Here is a 22592-nt window from a genome sequence, read left to right as displayed (position 1 = left end):
AACTGTCTGATTACTGAATGCTCTTTTCGCTACGCTACATTAAAATGNCGATTACATATTACATAATTAACGAAGAGAGATAAATTTACTATCAGTATGTATATCGCACACTTAACTGTCTGATTACTGAATGCTCTTTTCGCTACGCTACATTAAAATCATGCCATTAACAATTATACAAGCAAACATACGTACATGCAACGCCATCCAAATATGCAGTAAAACGAAATCGATGCAAAAATATTTGATTGAAAAGCAAATGAGACTGGTGGTGGACTTAGTAGTGGTAAATATTCAATTCCACTTTTCTGAAACAGTATAAGGAAACCTTTCCATTTTCCTGGATGGATGATAATGACGGCGACATTTTGTTTTCTTTTTTATGTTTTATTGACAGATAAATTAGATGACAGTTTAAAAGTCCCAACCAGCGTATTCCTTAACTACGTCCTTATTTTCTTTGCGATGTCTATGTACAGCACTTGCTTCGCCTTTAGCCACACAATGCTTGCGCATTTCCCGTCTTTCTTTTGCACCTAGGTTTTTTCTTATGCGATCAGTTACCACGGATGGCGCTATTGTACTCGCAGTAGTTGAATATGAACGTTGGCTACGTGTGTCGTTCAAGAGCTTCTCTACCATCTTTAGACGATACATGCGTGAATTTGGGTCAATTTTATCTAACTCTGGTAAATTGTCCGTTTCCAAATCATTTGAGCTCATAGATACAGCATCATCATAGCGATCATCGTCGCTGGCGTCTAATTCCGAGTCCGATTTGTTGCCACGATCCACTTCATTTGAAATGTTATTTGGCTGAACGGCGTTGATTTCACTTTCGGAAGGACTAACGATACTTTTTTGTTGCATTTCATTTTCCGGTGCGGCTTCTTCAGCTAGGCTTATGTTTGCCAAATATTGAGAACATGATTCAATGTAACGACGAATGGAATCGTCGGGTTTTTTTGTACTTTTCGTTTCGCTAAAATTTACTTCGTTTTCAAGTTGTCGACGATACGCTTTGAGTTCATCATTTCTATAATTCTCCGTGGGGCATTCCTTAAGCTCGTGTTCACTATTATCACTATCCCCTTCCTCGTCGATCATACCATACTCCTGAAAATCATGACCAAAAATAAACGATTATCGAATTTGCAAAAGGTGAAATATTAACACAAAAGTTCACGGAAATAAATATAAATATACTGTCGATATTCACACTTGCTTGGTTATCAAGTTATTCGGTTAAAAATTATTTTTCTATAGTGTATTTTATTGTTGAAATCTGAATAAAATATATAACCACATAGCTTGAAAGTTCAGTACACCAGAGCTATTATGTAGGCATGTATTGGTACAACTTTGCAATAACCGCTTAAACCTATATCCACTTTTTTATTTAAACTCCATGAAGTTATTTAATGAAATTTCATTAGATTATTGAGATCATTGAGCCTTCTGGAGAAAAAATTAACAATCGCTTTTTCTTAAAATTGCAGACCTTTTATTTAAATTTGTTTGAATAAATCGAGTAAAAGGTCTGAAATTCCAAGAAAAAGCAATTACTTGGATTTTATTCATAAGGGCCATTGACTGTTGTCAGGATTTTCACTTTCGCATTTATTTGGCTATGGTACTTAAATTGTGCATTGAATGGTGGAGTATACTAAAGCGGTTAATACAATTTAGCACAAATTGCATCGTTCATTTACTAGAAGAATGTCAAACCTCAAAAAACGCTAATGTTCTGGAGATGCATTTGAAGTTGCCAATTATTGTCACTGGTAATGCATATACTCGAAATATAAACCATGAAGCATAATATAAACGAATAATTTTGAATCTCATTTTTTCAGTTATGACAGTCGTTTAGTACATGATGCTCATATGGGCAAGTGTCATAATAAAAATAAATAAAATTGAGCGTATTTGAACTACAAACTTTTAAGGCGTTTGTCTAGTTTTTAATTTTTAGGATTATGACGCTCTAGCTACAAATGAGCGATGTGTATATATGTACTACTAGGGTACAAACGAATATAGTACTGTTACTCCCAATGCTAAGTATTATAAATTATAATTTAATAACATCTGAAATCAACATCATTCAAGCATTGTAAGGGCTCAGTCCAAGTCGAAAGATATACGGCCAATTCTCGATTACTTCGAACTTTCGCATGACACATCATTTTCGCTGGTTTATTAACAAACATCAGGTTACATATCGTCACGTTTCTGCCTTAACCACGTACCTACAATTTTTGGGAAAACTAACATTACCACTTATAACAGCTGTTTAAACGTCACACTATTTGAAAATAGAACTAAGACTTCTGAGATACTTCGCCGACCTAAACGGGGTTAGATCGCCGAAACAACAGCCCTTGGTCGGGTAAAACCCGAGTCATTCCGGTACGTAGAACCGGCTGTCGTGGGACTAGTAGGACGCAGTGGACGAAGCTACAGACTGTACAGAACACCGCACTCAGGACAGCGACAGGATGCCTCCTGATGTCGCGCGAACACCATCTACACAGAAGTGGCCACCCAAGCAGACAGCTGCTTGCAGAGGAGCCCTCGCCTAGGCACGTCAGGAGGCATCTATATGAACTGACAGACGAAGTCCAGAGGGTCATCAAGCAACCTCTGGACCCGACAGCTTACCGACAGGCCCTGAACGGCATTCACAGGGACTCAGTCTCGAGTTATGTAGACTCTAGACCTGTGAATGCCGTTCTAGGCATACCACCCCCGGACATAGACGAGACGGAGCTTCATCTGCCTCGGGAGACTCGCACAACACTTGCACAACTTCGCTCCGGCTACTGCAGCAGGTTGAACTCCTACCTGAGTAGGTTGAATGAGGATGTGCCGAATGAGTGTCCGGCATGCGGAGAGACCCCACATGACTCGAAACATCTCTTCGCATGCCCGGAAAACCCGACAACCCTAACGGCCTTGTCCCTGTGGACAAACCCCACAGAAGCTGCACGCTTCCTAGGGTTGCCGTTAGTGGAACTTGACGACAACGACTGAGATACCAACCGTCCTGGGCGGGGTTGTTGTAGCCGCTACAACAACAACAACAACAACAGAACAAAGACTTAATTAGGGCTCGCACTACTGTTAGTGGAGACAGAAATATTAAGTAAAAAATGCGTTTATTGTATCCCAGGGGAAGAAATTAAGCATTTTTTCTTACACTCTCTAAAATACCTCCATTGCAGATACGAGGTTAAGGCAGAAACGGGACGATATGTTGTGTAGATTATGTAAATGCAAAACAAGGACTACCGTACATATTTTCTAACCAAATATGCATATAATTCAGAAATTAAATTGAGAAATTTTCAGAAACAAAAGTGTGACTCTCCCATATATGTAATACTTCTATATTGGCAGTAAGCTAACTTCTCAATGTGTAAGCATTCCGAAATCAAAGCGAGACAGTCTAGTTCCGTTTTTGTCAATGTATTGTGTACTTGAGTGCTGTTTTTGTATATGTGTTGTGTACATGTTTATTTATAAACGTATGTGTTCCTTTTCTTTCNTTTATTGATATATCTGTACTGTAGTGTTTTCGGACGGTACTAGCTCTTACTGCCAATATAGGAGTAATAGGACTATTATATATTAGTCTGTTCCAATAGCAGTCCGGTTTACAGGATTTAGTCAGAACTTACAGGAAGTCGTTCCTATTGACATAAAACCTGTAAGTGGGAACACATTTGAGAGAGTAACTGAGCAACTGTTCCTAGTCAGAAGTTACAGGATTTAGTCCGGAGGTTTTTTTCCTGTAAGTTCATGAAAAGTGTCAAACGATCAGCTGATTTACATGTGCAAACAAAAAAAATGAAAGCAGTGAAAGCAAATAACCTTATATTTGTTAAAAAATGGAAGTAAACAACGAAATATTTGAATATGTATAGATTTTAATAATTATTTAGTGAAATTTCAGCCAAATCAGTGTAGTACCAATTACATGTNGAAATGTGCTAGTCTTCCACGCGATTAGTGAAATGTGCTAGTCTTCCACGCGAGAATCTGAAATGTGCTACTTTTCGACGCGAATAATGAAATGTGCTAGTCTTCGACGCGAATAGTGAAACGTGCTAGTCTTCCACGGTAATTTGAGATGTGCTACTCTTCGTTGGGAGCGACGATATGGACTCTCCTATAATTTTTTTTACTTTTACGTTGCAAAATTTGGTGCGTTGATATTTGGAGAGGAGAATCGAATGCAGGCTGTTAGATTAGATTACTTGCTTGCCGTGCTTGCAATAGAAAAGATGTTATGAAGAGTTTAAATTCCGACGATCGCGGCTTTTATAGTATACTGTAGCTAAAACTGTTGTCGGACAACTTTTATAGTGTTCTGGAGCATAAAAGGAATCAATCTAGACGTGGCCGGCTTATGTGCTCTCATTAGAAGATAGTTCAAAGAACAACATATTTAAAAGGTTACGATGCGCGCACAAAAGTAAAAATGCATATTTTTTATTAGCACATCGTCTGCATTTAGAAAATTTAGCCAAATACGTGTGTGCTCTATTGTTCAATATACTATTGAACTATGATCCTCGTGCACCACTTTCTTATTTCTTCATTAAAAGGTTAGCGAAAAAAAATACGAAAAGTCCCCAAAAAAAACCAATATATATAATACCCAAAGGCATTCTATATCCATGTCATCGAATCTGCACCGTTCGTTCGATTTTTGAAAATGATGTGTCAAATGAAAAACCTTTGGCTGTAAATGTAAGAACTTACCGTTGATTTTTTCCAATTTGTTGGTTTTTTTTTATATGAAAAAAAGAAATTCCAAAAATCAACGGCAAGTCCAAGGTACTTAAAATTTGCAATTCGCTTGTTGAACTGATTACCAAAATTTTGTCTAAAGACGCTGATCAAGAAGTAAGGAATTTTGGTCAAACTTTGCAGTTATTTCATAATTTTTTTTGTTAATTTGGATTTATATCGTGTTTGTTAAGTAATCAGCTATACTTTCATAAAAAATAATAAACATTAAATAAACTAAAGAAAAGTAGCCAAAATTTACTAAAATGTCGCGTCCCCGTTTTTATTTGGTTTACTGAGTGTGTATCTCGGTAACCGATTTATCGAAATCGGACTGAAATTGCGCCCACTTTCGATTTCCAAAAAAAAAACGTACGGTGCGTTGCTTTGAAATGTTACACCACGTTGGATGTTGTAATTCTAGCAACTAAAGGAACGTATATTAAAAGTTTCAGACATGTGCTCACGATAAAAAAATTATAATTTTTGTTCACAAAAAACTCGAAGTTTGTGCGAATTGCCCATATCATATGAAAAACATTTGGAATGTTTATTATTTTCACAGAGAAACAGGACACGTATATTAGGTGTACAAAATAGGTTTCCTAAAAAATATGAAATGTGCACTTTTATCTTCTTTATGATGAAGCACATTAAATCTTTTAATTCCAAAGTAGTAAATGTGAACTAAATATAAGTATGTAGTAATTTGAGTTCATTGTTAGTTTTGATTTAACTTAGTAAATAAACCATGCGTTATGTCTCAGCCCGGTCACAAAAAAATAGCGTTTCTGCACTTTTTTATTTGAAGTTATAAACAAGTAATTTTTAAGCAAAAAATAAACCCGACTTCAATTCTTAAATAAAAATTTAAGAGTACCGTTAATTTCTTCAGATCCAACGATCGGATCTAAACCAAATTACTATGGGACCACCTTGGTACTACCACCTTTCCTTTAAAAAATAATAATTATAGAAATCGGTTAACGTGGTCCAAAGTTATACGGTAAAATACATAAAAAAATATTCTGACGAATCGATAACTTCCTCCTTTTTTGAAATCGGTTAAAAATTAATAAAAATTCATTCGGTGGAATTGTGAGCCATACCTGCAAAATATCTCTTTCCATTTCTTTGGTGACACCGTAGCCGGTACAATGTACTTCAGCATCTAAATCATCTTCGCGTTTCAGGTCCGAAAATTTAGGAAAATCTTCACTTTCATAGCCAAACTTTCTGCGAAACATTTCACGTACACAATTAACATCACGATTGAAAAAACTAAATAACAAACACGATTAGATCAAGAGACCGCGTATTCAACTTTGTATCTTACAATTCAGCGTTTTCATGTGAGGTGGACATCATCTGGGGAAAATCTATTAAAACTGGTTTTCCATCATCAGCGAGCAGCAAATTGAACTCATTAAAATCGCCGTGAATGACACCAGCATTGCCAAGACGAACTATTAGGTTCATTAGATCATCATATACTTGTTCGACGTCGACCAATTCCTGTACCTGAGTCCTGGGTATTAAGATGTACGATGATTAACTACAATTTTACCTACTTATCTACAAATCGAGGGTTTATATTTAATATGATCTATCTGCAGTTTCACAAAAATGTGATTCCCATACAAAAATCCACTACTCACTACTTAAATGCCATCAATGATGTTAACGCTGACCATGTATATATATAGGTGTCATAAGAATTAACTATTGATGGATTCTAATATCGGAAAGCAGTGTTTGTATAAACTGCATATAGGTCCTATTGAATATAAGCCCTCGATATATAATTCCGTTATAACTTACATTGGCCAGCCATTGACAAGCGCCATTAACACGCAATGTCGATTGAAATCGATTGGTTTTGGTACTGGAAACCCGCGATCATATAATGCACTCATGTAGGCGAATTCGCGCGTTGCTGATATGCGGGATAAATATAACCAAGAGGCTTTATGACGACGCCCATGGTAATCTCGCTTCGACTTAATATTGCGAAAACAAGTCCGACCGAGTCTGTGCAACTTCAAACAAATAGGTTGGCCTTCCTCGTCAGCAACGACATAAATATTGGACTCTTTGCCTACACCTATTTGGTTGCCGAATGAAGAAACAGAGCCCCGCAAAGTTAGGGATTTCAAAGCTAAATAATCGTAACCGGTGTTCGTAAGGCGGTACCCATCATCTGCGGAAAATGCACGATATGCTTAAACTGAGTGAGGTGAATTAAACAGTAATCTTACATTTCTTTCCGCGCTCGTACGAAAGTAGTTTGTGCTTGCAAAGCTCCCGAAGCAGTTTATGCACTCCGCCGGCCTTTAAATTGGCAATAGATGCAGCCAATTGTCCGGGTACAAGCTCGTGATTCTTCATGCCCATCTCAACCTGAAAAGGATTATATTTTAGCGTCCTGATACACATGCGAGTCGCTTATCTGATACAAACCGCTGTGAGCACACGAAAATCCTCTTTAGTTAAGTATCGCAGCACTGTGACGTTAAGCTTTCCCATATTACTTTAGTTTAGTTCCTTGACGATTACCGAGATGTATGTTTTATATTCAGTTGTATAAATAATATAGATTTTAGAAACAACCAAAAAACACGTTGCACAGAAAGAAAACAAACGCAAAAGACATTCTTTAAGCAGGGGTGCATTCCTACTACAATCAGCTGTGAAATAGACAGCATACTGAACACGGCGTCATCTGTCTTTCAACTTTAACCGGTAACCAAGAGTCAATAGCTTTGTTCCACACGTTTTCCGGGCTGCTCCGGTAATTGGAGCGTAAAAATAAGTTACTCTCTGTCAAAAGTATTGGGCAAGACTATTTGTATAAAGCTTTTTGTAGTAATATTTGGAATATTTAAAGTTAAAATGAAAACGTCAACATTCAAATTTCTGGGAATTGGGCAAGACCACAGTATACTGTGGGCAAGACTATTTGTATAAAGCTTTTTGTAGCAATATTTGAAATATTTTAAGTTAATTTTCCAAATTCCAAAATGTAAAAATTTGTCCTTACCAAAATTTCTATTGAAGTTTTGTTGTTAATATTGTTTTTAAACATTCCATTTCTTGCAAATCTATGTCGTACTGTAACCTTACTTCCTTTGGAATTTATATGTAAAGGAAATGTGAACTATCTTAGCTTGGTATGTGGTGCGCCTTCAGTGATGTACATACCTATTAATGTGCAAAGTGTTAATTCTTTAATAGAAAATGACACCAATATTCCGATTTCATTTTTTTAATTTTGTGTCTATATTTGGAATATCGAGTCTTTTTATTACGATATTTTTACAGCCCGATATTTTTAAAGCGATACTGTAAATGAGTACTATATCGATACTTTCGATTCGATATCGTATGTTACTTTTGATTTTCCAGTGGTGAGTAACCGATTGTCAAAATTTTCTTCCTCGAACGCTTGATGTAGGCAAAGTCGCCCAAATTTTTACGTAGAACGTTATGCTTTCTTAAAAAATAGCACTGCCGCATCAATTGCAGCTCGAATAAACCAATTCTATCCAATTTTTTTTAAATGCCTTAACTGGGTGCATTTTACATACGCATATAAGTAGAAAAACTTAGAAATCTCTCACGCCCTCGTGAAGAACAAAAACATTTCCCTGTATTATTTTACTTACATATTTTGGAGATCGTAAAATACCACCAATAAAGTGCAGCACAAATCACAATTTTTATGAGAGAAAAATGTTTGAATTTCAATAATCAGGTTTTGCAATCTTCCTTCCTGTATGCATCTTCTTCCTCTGCACATCTTACGATAACTTTTTTGTTTCCGACATTCGATTCGTGTAGCGCTTTCCGGAAAGCCTGCTCCACCTGGTGCCATTCAAACACTCGTGAAATAAGCCGACCAATGGGCGCCTTACCACAATCAATCAAATTCAGCGCAGTCGGAAACCTGAAGATGGCAAAAAATGGTATGTGCATTAACACATCTGTACATACATATGTATGTATATATGTAGCTACATATATATACATCGTCGCCATCAATAGCAGATTTGGCAAATTTAGGCTTTCTGCACATTGGTCGTCCAATCATAGTTGCTTCATCGTCACAATCATAATGCAACGGTTACATGACGCCTACCCTTTCGCACACTCGGTCGTGATATTTCAATTCATTTGGCGTCTAAAAATTCACTTGGAGCAGGTATTTTTTTGTTTTTCTGGTTGATATATTCGTGAAATATTTACAAAAACTTGCAATTTTTAAAATATAGACTGTGCTGCAACAATTCTAGACATCATTTTTCAGTAATATCTACGGTGACCATATTAACCAACGTAAAATAAAGGACATTTTTTTTCAAAATGATTTGGAAATACGTACATACAACTTGTATGACAAAAGTACCTTGCCCATATCGTAATTTAAGTCAAATATTTACCATTTAATTATATTATTTAATTATATAAGTTCCCCTGCTGTGGCGAAAAATGAAGCCAAATCCTTTTCAAGGACTTCGCCATCCTTTGCTACCAAAATGCGTTTACCATAATTCATACTGCACGACGAAGCCAAATTCAAAATTCGAATTCAATGTTCATAATCCACTGGAGCCTTCACTTTTCCACCAATTTTAGTAAAAACCAAAAAAAAAATATTTATTTTGGGGAACATTTTTTTATAACATTTCAAAATTTTTTTTGTGTATNTGCCCATATCGTAATTTAAGTCAAATATTTACCATTTAATTATATTATTTAATTATATAAGTTCCCCTGCTGTGGCGAAAAATGAAGCCAAATCCTTTTCAAGGACTTCGCCATCCTTTGCTACCAAAATGCGTTTACCATAATTCATACTGCACGACGAAGCCAAATTCAAAATTCGAATTCAATGTTCATAATCCACTGGAGCCTTCACTTTTCCACCAATTTTAGTAAAAACCAAAAAAAAAATATTTATTTTGGGGAACATTTTTTTATAACATTTCAAAATTTTTTTTGTGTATTTTTTTGTTTTGAGAGAACCATACAATTATTTTCAACTAGCTTTTGTTATGTAACATTTATTAACTGGAACAGAAGAATACATTTTCTTCAAAGCTGCTACTGTTTGTGCATTTTGCACTAAAAAATTTAATATAATCAAATTAAAATTCAGAAATCAGGCTCAACTGGTCTCTTGCAAATATTGTAAGCTTTCATAAAAAATAACGATTAATCAAATTAAGCGAAAAATGAAGTGAATGAATGCCAGTTTTGAACCACTGTGCAGCAGGGGGTTTATTGTTCTCTTTCAGTGGAACTGTGCTTTATAGATTGTACAAAGACTACCGATTAAATAGAAACCCTTAAGTGGGGTGCAAAACAAACAGGCGAAAGCTTTCATTATATTTTATAAGGGACATTTTTATTTTTCATATTCTGCGTTTAAAAATTTACCTCTGAAAAATGCAGAGCCGATTTAAAGGACAGTTTAAGAAATAAAGGACAAAAGGCGTCCTTTATTTTGAAAAAAATTATAAAGGACAGAAGGTTAAAATAAAGGACTGTCCTTTAAAATAAAGGACGGATGGTCACCGTAGTAATATCTCTTCTTTTCTTTTCCTGAAATGTGGTTTGAGCATGCAAACAGAGGCTTTTTACAATTTCGTCATATTTTTTAGTTAAAACGCTCACATTTATTGAATTTTAATGCAATTAACCACTTTTTAATAATTTCCACAGCTTTTATGCAAAAAATGTTATTTTTTGCAATTTTAATGCAAATATTAAATTTTTCACTAATTTTTCCCCATAAAATGTAAACAAACAATGCGTGCACAACGATTAGCAAACGACAATTTGCCGATAATGGCAAGTGTGCCAATCTCCTTTGAAATGCATGTGCTCGGCTCAAAATTTCAGGCCGAGTAGTTGCGTTAACTATGATTGGACGACAAGTGTGCAGATAGCCTTAAAGTTTTACAGGAAAGTGGTGTTATTATAAAATCTGTTTTGATTTTTTCTTACCCGCCTTGGTAACCTCCACGCTAAAAACCAAATGCATGTAACTTTTGTTTTTGTATTTTTGAGATATACCTTCGAATTTCGGTATAAAGGCGTTTCTGAGAGCCAACTAACGGAATACATATCGCTCATTTACTTCAATACTGTCATAGCTCAAAAAACCGAAAACTCGAGAGGAATGGCTTAAAATTAATACATATCGCACGTTTAATAATAGGAGTGTACTCGTATGCAAAACTATCAAAAGTTTTAGAAAACTTTTACTCGTTTTGCGTTCTCGTACCCAAAAAACTTGCAAAGTAGGGAAATTGAGAGAGCAAAATGAGATAGAAAGCTGCAAGTTTCTGCTGGAAAAATTTTTCCGAGCGAAACCTTGCAAGTAAGAAAATCAGCTGATCACGAACATATGTTTGTTATAAACAAGAGAAAATATGATCTTTTTGAATTAGTTATTGCAAATTTAATTATTAGGTACAATCCCGTATTCCTCGGACTCGGACTAGTAAAAAAATAAAAATTCGCTCAGAGCGTGAGAGTAACATTGAAAAGTACGTTATCGCTTTCTACATAGTAAAAAATGGTAACTTCTGTCAACTTCAACATAATCTCCAAATTTTGGTTGTAAATAACCAAAAATACTTTCAAATTTTTTCACTTTTCTTTTGNCAAAAAATAAAAATTCGCTCAGAGCGTGAGAGTAACATTGAAAAGTACGTTATCGCTTTCTACATAGTAAAAAATGGTAACTTCTGTCAACTTCAACATAATCTCCAAATTTTGGTTGTAAATAACCAAAAATACTTTCAAATTTTTTCACTTTTCTTTTGTTTGGTTGCCAAACACTCTACAGCTGATCGTTTGACACATTTACCAGAATTTACCAGTAAAAAATTCTCGGACTAAAACTGGTAACTTCTGACAGAGAGAGAACCAACCGTATTTACTCTCTTTTTTGTCCTCTCAACTTGACTACGGATGTTAATTTTTCGGCTTTTTCCGATTCCGGGATTTTCGGGATGGCGTTGTCACAATCTTGGGATCCCGGGANAGTAAAAAATTCTCGGACTAAAACTGGTAACTTCTGACAGAGAGAGAACCAACCGTATTTACTCTCTTTTTTGTCCTCTCAACTTGACTACGGATGTTAATTTTTCGGCTTTTTCCGATTCCGGGATTTTCGGGATGGCGTTGTCACAATCTTGGGATCCCGGGATTTAGATATTCATTACTTTTCAATAACTTGAATCGAAAAAATTGCTTCTATACTGTTTGAGAATCTCTCCCACCGTGAAATAAATAAATGGGTTTGAAAGCTACTTTTTTATTTAAAGTGGCGTTTTTATTTTTTCTCTCTGACCGCAGGATTTATTTTGAAGGACTTTGTAATTTCAAAGATATGATTAATTCAAATTGTTAAAAAAATTCAATGCAATGTAGAATAAAAATATGGGTAACAAGTGCAATAGGAAATTTCTTTAGAATTTAAAAAATTTAAATTTTTTGGATTCACCAGGCCGAATTGGTAATTTTTAAGCTGACATAGTTAGAAGAACGAAATTCGAGGATATCGAGTTTATATAAGCCCTTAACATATAATTTTTTAAAAACAAATATTGCCAAATTTCAAGGATAAAATTGTAAATTATATTTTCAATATTTACCAGCCCTTCTGCACCAGAAACTTGAATCTGTTTAAATTCTACAGGATTTCCTTATTAATTTTATACCCATACTTCATCTCTAATCACATTTCTCTGAATTTTTTAAATCATTTTTGAATTACTGACGTCAGAGAGAAAAACTAAAATCGCAATTTTACTATATTTGGCCCAGGGTTTCGCAAATATATTGATATCTGTGTTTAAAATTTACTATCACGCGGTGTTATATGTACAATGAGCTAGACATTTATAAAAAACAATATTAATCATTAAATAAAAAAGAAATATAGCCAATACTGGTCAAGAAAAGGAGTTTCTATTATTGCCATCAGTGCAAATTACAAGGCCCGAAAATCCCGGGATTACTTGCCAAGAATCCTGGGATTTTCGAGAGCTTAAAAAGTCCGGGATCCCGGGCTTAATAACATTCTTAGTGCTGACTATGGTTGCCGTATGTAATTTTTCGTTTGTACCATAATTGTCCTTTATTTTTAAATATACCAAAATAGATAAAAATATAGCAAGCTGAAATTTTGTTGGCCGAATTTGTCAGTTTTGGTAGGTTGATTGTTGAAATTAGAATTGATTGTTGAAATTGTATGCAAAATAACGTAACATCATCGTCGCTGAAATGCAAAAAGTCATAGCTTATAAAAAATTCAAAATTCACAATTTGATTGCTATTTAATCAAATTACAACTCCCCACATCGTTTTATGAAAAAAAAAAAAAATTAGTCACGACTTTTTCCATTTCAGCGGCGATGTTGTTACGTTATTTTGCGTTTCAGGTGACGATATCTACTAATTTTTTTTTTTTACCAAGGATGGGTGTTTGGAGGATGATCTCTTATTTTTGAATGTGCCATGATGTGGGATCACAAATAATTTTGAGAAAAATATTTCATTCATTCCGTTATAATTAATTTATACTTTATGAAGGTTTTTCGATTCCAAAGTATGCAATTGCATAAAATGCAGAATTGTGGCAAATGTACTAAGCACAAAATAAATTGCCAAATTACCCACCAGTGGCAACTCTGGAAGTGATCAGCTGTTTCGAAGGTTGCAAGTTTTTGCAAATTTTGCGTTCTCGTACTTTTGTGGATATTTTGTTTCTTCGAGAGAGAATTTTTTCCTCTCAATACGATTACACACCTATTATAAAGAAGTACTTCAAAATTTAAATTTTGTGGGAAAACGCAATCAAGGTCCAAAGTTATGCGGTAACATACATAAAAAAAAATATTACGACGAATTGATAACCTCCTCCTTTTTTTAAGTCGGTTAAAAAGCCAGATGGAAAGACCTTTGCCATATTTAGGAAGTTTGGCTATCTGTTAGCCTGAACATATTCTACTTATTAAGCTAATTTATTGCAAAATGAAATCTCCAAAAACGTAAATTTTGAGTTACATATCTATATCATTAACCGTGCGATATTTTGTTCTATGGTATGGCAGTTTTCTAGTAAATTAGCTCTATGTATTTACAAAAACCCGTATTTTCGAACCTGTTTCTTTGCATTGATGAGGACGGTATTTCGTTACGTTAATTCAAAAAGGGCCTAAGCAGCAAATTTTCTTTTTACCTGGGAAGCAAAACACATAAAAAGAAAATCAAAAACTGCAGATAGGGATTTTCAAAAGGTGGCATAACTCCGTTGTTTTTGGTACCAACGATTTCAAATTTTTATCGAAGGTCTATTAAAACGAAGTTTCGAAAAAAGTATAGGTTAGGGCCTTTGTGAATTAAGGTACCGATTTGTGCATTTGTATGTATGTATTAAGAATATAGTTACCTACATGTTAATGGAACGGAAACTGGGAAGCAATTTCAGGTTTTTCATAATCACGTCCATTGCATTAAAGCATGCACATTCTGTATCGCATTCCGCTAAGACGCAAACGCCGCACGGCTTCAGTGCCATCACTGCTAAATTCAGGGTCTTCTCGGAGACGGCGCAGTTTATGACAGCATCTGGCCAGGCGTGCAACGTGCTATACAAACACTTTAATATCAGGCCGTACTGCAGGTCAGCCTCGTAGTTCATACAGTTAAAGTGAAACGTATTCTGAATCACTTCAAGAGGTTCCCTCATCGTAGACGCCACACAGATGTTGCCGGCACCTATAGCCCGTGCGCATAGTGCCGTCGATATGGCCGTGGGGCTGGCGCCGATAACCAGTAAATTTGTATTGGGTAGCACCTGGGCTTTGAAACACGCCTGGCAGCCAAGGGCCAGAGTTTGTGTCAGAGTCGCTTCGATCATGTCGACGTCGTCTGGTATTTTGTGGCAGAGGTCGGCGGGGTGTACTTGGTATTTACGGAGAAACCCATTGAAAACTAGTTGGTTGCAGATGTTGTAGCAGCCCTTCTTGCAATAGTCACATATGCCGCAAGCTAAGCCCGATTCTATGACAACGCGGTCCCCGGGGCGTAGCTTCGTTATTGAACAGCCAACCTGATGGAAGAGCGAACCAAATAGAAAGGAAAGGTATTGTTATTTGAAACACAAAATGTTGCACAGCTGACTCGCATCGATCGTTAACGTACTTCTTCTACCACACCAGTGGCGTCGTGACCTAGCGTCATGCCGGGATATGATTCGCCTCCAGTTTCATAGTAATGCAGGTCTGAGCCAGATAGTGCCACGGCTTCGGTGCGCACAAGTACATCTGCAAACAAGTTCGTCTATAAAGCCATTGGCACAAGTTCACAGAAATATCCAGTTTTTGATTACCATATTCACTAAAATTTGGCATGGCTTCCAAACATCTTTCAACGGTAGATGGCTCCATTATTCTTATAACTTCGTTTCTTGTCTCATTTATTAGATTTGAGTCACTTTCACTTTCATCTCCAGAATCACAATCGTCACTGTCGTTATCGTTTACACATTGTTCAATAGTTTTTGTTTCTTCATAGCATCCGATTTGTCCTTCCTTATGGGAGGATAGTGGACCGGCAATTTGAAGACAAGTTCGTAAGCGCAGAGGTGAGAGATTCTTATTTTCTGCCTTATTGTAAAATTGGATTTTTTAGTCTAATAGTTTCATGCAAAGCTTGTTTGAAGAAACAATATACTTACCCTTCTTGTTTTTGCCGCAGCTAGATTTCTGAGGATCCTTGCAACCAGCCTCTTGACACGTCTCGACGTCAGCATAGCAGTCCGTCTTTGGTTTTTTTCGCTCAGGTTTATCAGTGCGTTTGGCCTTTGATTTCGATTGAAGCTTCATGCACATCCCCGAACTTTTGCCATCTTTCTTCTTTCCTTTTGCACTTTTCTTCGAACTAAACTGTCTCCACGGCATTAAACCATGCGGAACATAATATGACGAGATGGTACTGAAGAAGCGCTTAACCGGTAAAATTTCAGTAATTGCTTTGGGGTTCGTCAACGTGCTGTACTTTTTGCATCCCGAAGCTGCACCCGGACCTGAACCTGAACCAGGCTTGGCCTTGCACTTGGGCGCTGTTGGCTTTTTTTTCTGACAGCTGTCTTTGGAATCAGACTTTGATGGTGATGATTTAGAAGCTCCACATTCGATTTTGGACTTAGCAGATTTCTTCCCGTCTGCTTCTTTGCCCGTTGAGCAAGAAGATTTTGACTCCTTCACGTCGCATAAACTTTTTACAGGCTTACATTCACTTGCGGCCCTTTCAGATTTCTTTCCGTCATCTTCTTTATCAGTCGCGCAAGTAGATTTCGACTTCTTCAGATTGCATAGATCCATGATTGGCTTAGATTTGTCCCCGGACTTCTTTTCGTCTGTTGAACAGGACGATTTCGATTTATTCAGGTCAGATAAATTTTTGACTTGCTTCGATTTGCTTTCCGATTTTTCGGAGTTAAATTTCTTCTTGGTACAGAAACCTTCGTATCGCTTACATTTTTCTTTGTTAGTTGAATCTGATTTCCCAGCCTTAGTTTCGTTACAGTTTGAGTCGGAGGCGGACTTTTTAGGTGATCCAGTCTTAGATTTACTGCCTTTCATAGGACTAACACTATTAAATGGCTTACATTTGGCTTGAGAGGAATCAGATGCACCAGAGTCCGATTTACTGCCGGGCGGCTTACAAGATGTAGTACTAGATTTCTTTGGCTCGGTTTTGCATTTGTTGTCTGACCTTTTTATGTCACTGGCACTCTTGGATTTCTTCGCTGACGTTTCACAGTTTGAAGAGGATTTTGATTTTTTCACATCCGAAAGACTCGTCACCGGCTGGCATTTTGTTTCTTTATCGGAAGCTACGGCTTCTTGCTTTTTGGGAAGCGGGGAATTTACGCTATATAAAAGGGGAGTAGCAGAGGAGCAGTTCTTTTTTGGTTCAGGTTTTTCCCCTTTTCCCTTTTCGCAGGGGTCTTTGCATGGATCATCCAAAATACACTTTTCCTTTTTTGGTTTGGGGCAGTCATCTTTCTCTGTTCGGCATGCGTCCGTCTCACTATGACATCGATTCCCCTTTTCCGAATTTCCACAAATGTCTTTCTTCTTTTCCTTATCCTTTTCCTGCTTCTTTTTGTTACTTCCACAGGGCATCGAAGAGCCCGGTGTTCGGCATGTCCCCTTATCTTTACTAGCCGCGTTTTTACAGGGATCATCCTTGCAAGGATCTTTCTTCTTTTTCTTATCCTCCTTTTTCCTAGTTGGACAGTCCTTTTTCAGCTCTTTTCCGCACTCGTCCAACAATGGCGTTGTGCATGGATTTTTGGTATCACCGCATTTATCCCGTTTCCTTGTCGCTTCCTTTTTAATTTTTGTTTCGTCACTCGGCTTACATTTGTCCTTGGAGATTTCCGCACGGCGCTTCGTTGCTTCAACTAGTGCTCGGGCGTACGCCTTACAACTCATCAGACCACGAGAATTGTGACCAATTATTTCGGAGGAGAGCAACGAGATTTCTGAAGATATGCAGGCACCACCAGCCTTGCCTGATTGCGCAGCTTCTTTTGATGCTGACGATTTTCCGGAACTGGGCTTGGCTTCAAATTTCGGATACTCGGCATTTCCAGGTGAAATACACCCCTTGGAACCTTCGCGAACGCAAACAATGTGGGCATCACGAGCTGGAGCTTCCTTATTTTCCGACGAATTCGTGGAATACGACATTCGGCTGATATACGCCGGAAAGCCCTTTTTCAAAGCCGTGCTGCAGATATTTGCTGCTGTAGCAGTGACACAGTCATTAAATTCAGGCGCCTTAATTTCTTCCAGTTCGCCTGGTGTATATTTGGATGGATCAATTTCGAGAGTGCCCTGAATCAGTGCATTGACATCCAAGGGAATTGTATTCTCTACAGCAGATTTGTCCAGGTCCAAATTGACTGTCATCTTCAAAGTGGGATCTTTCAAAGACTTCGATGTGAGGGCCTTAAACATGTCTATGTTCTTGATGGCCTCAGTGCTAAGAATATCGTCGCGAATGTTGCTCATGTCCATTTCGAAGGCCAGCTGCATTGAAGATATGGCCGAATTCTCCGGCACATACACAACCAAATCCCGCCCGAAGCAGTCGTGTGCTTTGATGCGACTCGTATCCTGCTCAGCGACAGCGCGCTCCCGATTCTCGTAACGTGAGACGCGGTTGCCCTTGAAACCCTCCTGCGATGATTTCAAAGCACGCAAGTTTGGTGCTTCCTCATCATTAGCCACCACCGCCCCGTCATCATGACCGGGAAACTGGTCCAGCAGTGCCCTTGTGTTGTTGGATGCCAGCGGAACGCTGTAACACGTTGGTTCTGTTGAGTCCATTAAATTTTCAGTGAACGCCTCGATTTGTCTCGCATGTTCCCGAATCACCGACAGCGTTCTTAATGTATTATTGTTAGCATCGTTGTCGCCGTCGAATAAGTTAAGCGGGATTAGCATGATTCTCGTCGAAGAATTCGGGCTTTTCCAATGTATCAAGGCCACGGGCAGTATGTTGGCTATGTTTGCTTTAACAGTGGCGCCTCCCTTGTTGGAAGAGTCTACAATGGGAGGTAGTTAGTGCAAAGCTTATCTAAGCACTCCAAATTTATTTGTGTGTGTATATTTACCTGTCTTAGAAGACATGGGCCGGATGGTCACATTTTTTATAACGTTGGTAGGAGTGGAACGCCGAACAGGGTTATGGCAACAAAGAAGGGAAGAATAGCGACGCGGTTTAAAATTCGATTGTCGTCTTGAAAGCTAAAAAGGTTTTCCGCAATAAGTACTAGAACTGACAAAGGCCGGCGAACAAGTAGACAACTCACCCGCAAAGTCTGCAGGACTTTACCAAATATTCGCATAATTATTATTAAGAATTTTGTTTGCACAAGAAATTTTGCTAAAAACCAGAGGAAAAGACACAATTTTTTTTGGTATTTTTTCAAATTTTCATTGAAAATTTTTTGATTCAAAGCTCTGAGTCAGTAGCTTACTAAAAAAAATTGTCCGTAAGGTATTTTCGCTGGAGGTACAGTGTTACAAATCCAAAGACATGCCGCTTCACGGACCATTGGACCTCTGAAACTGTGTACCAAGTGACCTTGGCAAGTGGTTAGCACTCAGTGAGTCAGGGTTATTGGCATCACGCCGAATGTGTTCTAGCATTGTCGGTGCAGAGCGAGCGGGGAACATAAGCAATAAGCGCTCATTCTGCGTACATACGTACGTACATACTTTGCAGACGCTTCCAAGGGGTAATGTGTGTGACTGCAAGCCACAATGAAAACAAAGCTAAGTAATGCAATGAAACAAACCAAATTTTATGGAGACGCATTCCGCATATTAATGATTAAATTGGCTGGTTTATAGTTTTTGAGTCGTTTTTCAAACCGTTTCGGTTAATCGGCGATGTCCAAAGCGGTTAGTGCGAGCCAAACTACCAGTGACTGTGGTGTGTTAAGTGTAGTCCAAGGAGTACAGTCTTCGGAACGCGATCGAGACCAGTGCTCAACGTTTGACTTTAATAGAGTTAAAGTTTTAAAACGTAAATTTAGCAAAATGTTCGGAGCGCATCGAATTGCCGGGACTATTGCGTGGGCTTTTGTTTTTTCAACTGTAAGTGCACGTATGCTTGGAGAAAATGGTGAAAAGTTTTGGAAGTAATAAAATAGGTAGCTCGTTCAAGTTAAGGAAAAAAGGAATAAAGTGGAAATTAAAGCCTTTCACAACACATACACATAGCCATATCGTTCGCCAAGCGGTTGACTAGGTAATAGCTTTGAGACTTTCGAAGATTTCATACCCATAGTGTTAGAACGAAAACCCAAAATATTAGATATATATGTAGTCCAGTCAATGAGGCAGGTTAGCTTCCTTGCATATTTTATAAATTCTACGAGCCCCACGCGTTTTTATTAAACTACTAAATTAAACTATGTTGGCTATTCATTATTTACATCTATTCCACTGTTCGACAGTCGGCTGGGGAATTGATGAAACCAAGTTTTTCTGAAAGTCTGGGCTCGAATCGTAACATCTGTTCACGGATCGAAAACGATACGAAAGAAAATTACGTGATATGTCAGGCAGTGTAAGCTGGATGAGACAAAGAGTACGTTCACGTATGTCATAATTCGAAAAATGTATTTTTACGTGACGAGTAGTACGATATCGTATGTGACGATTCCAGCCCTGGATTTGATATAGACAAAAAATTCTCGGTTGCCTTTAAAACAATTTAAATTGATTTAAATGCAAATAAATATACCATCAAAAAACCTTTCAGGGTCTTTTTGGGTGGGAGTAATCCAAATCTGCAATTTTTTTTTACCAAAAATGGCCGCTCGGTGCACTTTGGTGCAAAAAAAACATAAAGAAGCAGTCTTAACCTAGCCAACAGAGTTTGGTATAACTTCAAATCGTCAAGTCGGGTCACATTTGTTTACCTTTCTCCTGAACCTGGAAACGGATAATACTGTTGGTGACCGATACGACTGCAGGTGAGTGCCGCTGAATGCACCGCAGCCGTATGTTTCATCTCTTTTGCGGACAAAAGTGAACCGTTACGCACTTGCAAATCACTCCAGTGCAGCGAAAAAAGTCGAACTGCAAAACCCAGCTATTGCTGCTGATAGCTGTTCCCATTGTGTATGAAGTTTTGTATGACGAACGTTGTGTGACCTTGAATACCAACGCGCCATACTTAGTAGCATTCATATTTTATGACAATATATGTAGGTATGTATGTATGTACATATCGTCATTTAATGTACAAAAGCGCGTATCAAGATAATGCAAAACCTCGCATGTGAGGTTGCATAAATTATTTTCTAGAGAGTAAAAACACTCGCATTTCAAAATGATTGTCTTTTTTACAAAGCAATCGCATTTCTGGCTAGTATATTTTAGGACGAATGGATAAGGATTGAGCCAAGAACTTATGTGAGCAAAACCAATTTTTGGCAGCCAATGTCAGTTACGCTGTTTCGCAGAATGACGCGATACGCGGTTTTGTAGTTTAAACGACGATATGTAGGTACATATGGATTGGCGCGTGTATGTGTGTGTGCACATTACCGTGCAAATACCAAATACGAGCGTTATTATGAATTCGTATGTTCATAACTTGCAAGCCATTTTAGTGCGTTCATTCCACTAATTGCCACCCCGCGTCATAGATCTCAGGCAGGAGTGGCATTTAAATGTTGGCATTATTGCATTCAATTAACAAAGATTACTTCCTCCAATTTGTGGTGATCACTTGGCTCTGCATTTTCTATTTTCAGTTCACGCTCTTGGAGATGGCTGCCCTTCCCGCAACTACATCTGTGCCTCACACCACCCACATCGTCAGCTACGTTCACCAAGGCAGAGTCGGCGCAAAGAGGGGTGAAATAAGAGAATTCGACTATGAGAGCGTTCAAAACAAAGCTGGCGGGCGCAGCGCAGCCTTACGCTCTACTAAACCGGCAACCCCACTCTCTGAACTGTATGGCGCATTTGTAGAACAACTAGATATGAATCTTGACAATGGTTTTCAGAGCACTGGAGGCAGCGCTATGGTTCAGCAATATACCACCGAAGCGGCCAACAGAACTGACGACTTACTGGTTTTGCATCAAAATACACTGGACGACGCCGATGACGTCTTTGGTCGCAGTGAGCAGCATGAGTCTTCCACCATGGTGAAGAACTGTAGCCAGCCGCACGTTGGGTGCCCGTTGTGGAATCGCATGAAGCAAAGCATACCGGTGTTGGAGCCTGTGCGGCATCTTCTCAATACCGTACGTGACCAGCACAACCAGACTGTGCATGCGGCCCGGCAGCATCATCAGTTGCTGGCCGCAATGAAAGGTGGTTTCGGCGATCACACGGCTGCTAACGAGTCGTCGGCCATAGAGACCGAAGAGGATCGCGAGACTGCCAACGAGAGCACAGAATTCAAGTTGCTTGACTTTGCAGGCAGCCTGGTTAGCATGCTGTGGGGCTTCATTGGTAATCTTCAGCGCATCTTTGCGGCCAGCAGTGGAAATGCCTTAGCTTCCTCCTCGTCCGGTTCATCAGGTGGTCAGTAATCTAGTATTCACAAATGTGAAATTTATTTTTTGGACAGATGTACCCTGAGTCAACTGTGATTAACAACATTTTGCTAATTTTAGAGATATGTATGTACTTAAATAAAGTGTATATGTATGTACATATGTGTGTAAGTCTATACAATGTACTAGCAATTTAGATTATTTTAATTGAATTGATTTAGTATCGAAATAAATATTTATGCATTTAACAAGTTTTGTTTAAAATTAATATGTATCAGCAAAATACATACTTAGGGCCAATTTCACAATGCGTAGTTAACTCAGAATCGGGAGTTAACTACAGAATTTTGTACTGAAAATCTCTAGTTAACTGTCGATTCTGAGTTAACTACGCACTGTGAAATTGGCCCATAGTATACATATGTATGTACATACAAACACATTAGGGCTCGTAAAATTATCCGAGTATTCGACTATTCGGTTAACCGATCGGTCGGTTAATGGTATTCGAATAGTCGCCCGCGTTCGACTATTCGAATAGTTGCTTTGATTTGACTACTCGGGTATTGTAAAAATCGAATTTCAGTTACCGAAATTCATTGAAATTTTTTGACAAATGAAAAATCCGTGGGGGAAATGGAAGTAACGTGTTCCATATCTGAACAATCATTCTCTT

The 22592-nt window shown here is 38.0% G+C and overlaps 3 protein-coding genes across 3 annotated transcripts; 1 reads left to right on the top strand and 2 right to left on the bottom strand.

Moving 5' to 3' along the window:
- Window positions 1-373: 373 nt before the first annotated feature.
- On the bottom strand, window positions 374-7323 carry RIOK2 (RIO kinase 2). The gene is made up of 6 exons (XM_017625999.1): window positions 7258-7323; window positions 7056-7197; window positions 6619-6997; window positions 6134-6325; window positions 5907-6078; window positions 374-1116 (listed from the first exon to the last, which is right to left on the bottom strand). The coding sequence occupies exons 1-6, from the start codon at window positions 7321-7323 to the stop codon at window positions 415-417; spliced, it is 1653 nt and encodes a 550-aa protein (XP_017481488.1). The 3' UTR covers window positions 374-414.
- Window positions 7324-8510: 1187 nt separating this feature from the next.
- Window positions 8511-18779, bottom strand: LOC108370627 (uncharacterized). The gene is made up of 7 exons (XM_017625998.1): window positions 18704-18779; window positions 18506-18638; window positions 15554-18436; window positions 15206-15478; window positions 15019-15140; window positions 14268-14926; window positions 8511-8743 (listed from the first exon to the last, which is right to left on the bottom strand). Exons 1-7 carry the CDS (start codon window positions 18737-18739, stop codon window positions 8548-8550), a joined length of 4302 nt encoding a protein of 1433 aa, XP_017481487.1. The 5' UTR covers window positions 18740-18779; the 3' UTR covers window positions 8511-8547.
- A 510-nt stretch (window positions 18780-19289) lies between these two features.
- On the top strand, window positions 19290-22164 carry LOC108370626 (uncharacterized). Its single transcript, XM_017625997.1, has 2 exons — window positions 19290-19493; window positions 21164-22164. Exons 1-2 carry the CDS (start codon window positions 19437-19439, stop codon window positions 21950-21952), a joined length of 846 nt encoding a protein of 281 aa, XP_017481486.1. The 5' UTR covers window positions 19290-19436; the 3' UTR covers window positions 21953-22164.
- The last annotated feature ends 428 nt before the right edge of the window (window positions 22165-22592 follow it).

Source organism: Rhagoletis zephyria, unplaced genomic scaffold (genome assembly GCF_001687245.7).
Source record: "Rhagoletis zephyria isolate East Lansing unplaced genomic scaffold, Rhagoletis_zephyria_1.1 Rzeph_scaffold_04351, whole genome shotgun sequence".
In the NCBI taxonomy this organism is placed as follows: domain Eukaryota; kingdom Metazoa; phylum Arthropoda; class Insecta; order Diptera; family Tephritidae; genus Rhagoletis; species Rhagoletis zephyria.
The sequence above is the reverse complement of the archived record's forward strand: the minus strand, read 5'-3'. Positions and strand labels throughout refer to the sequence as shown.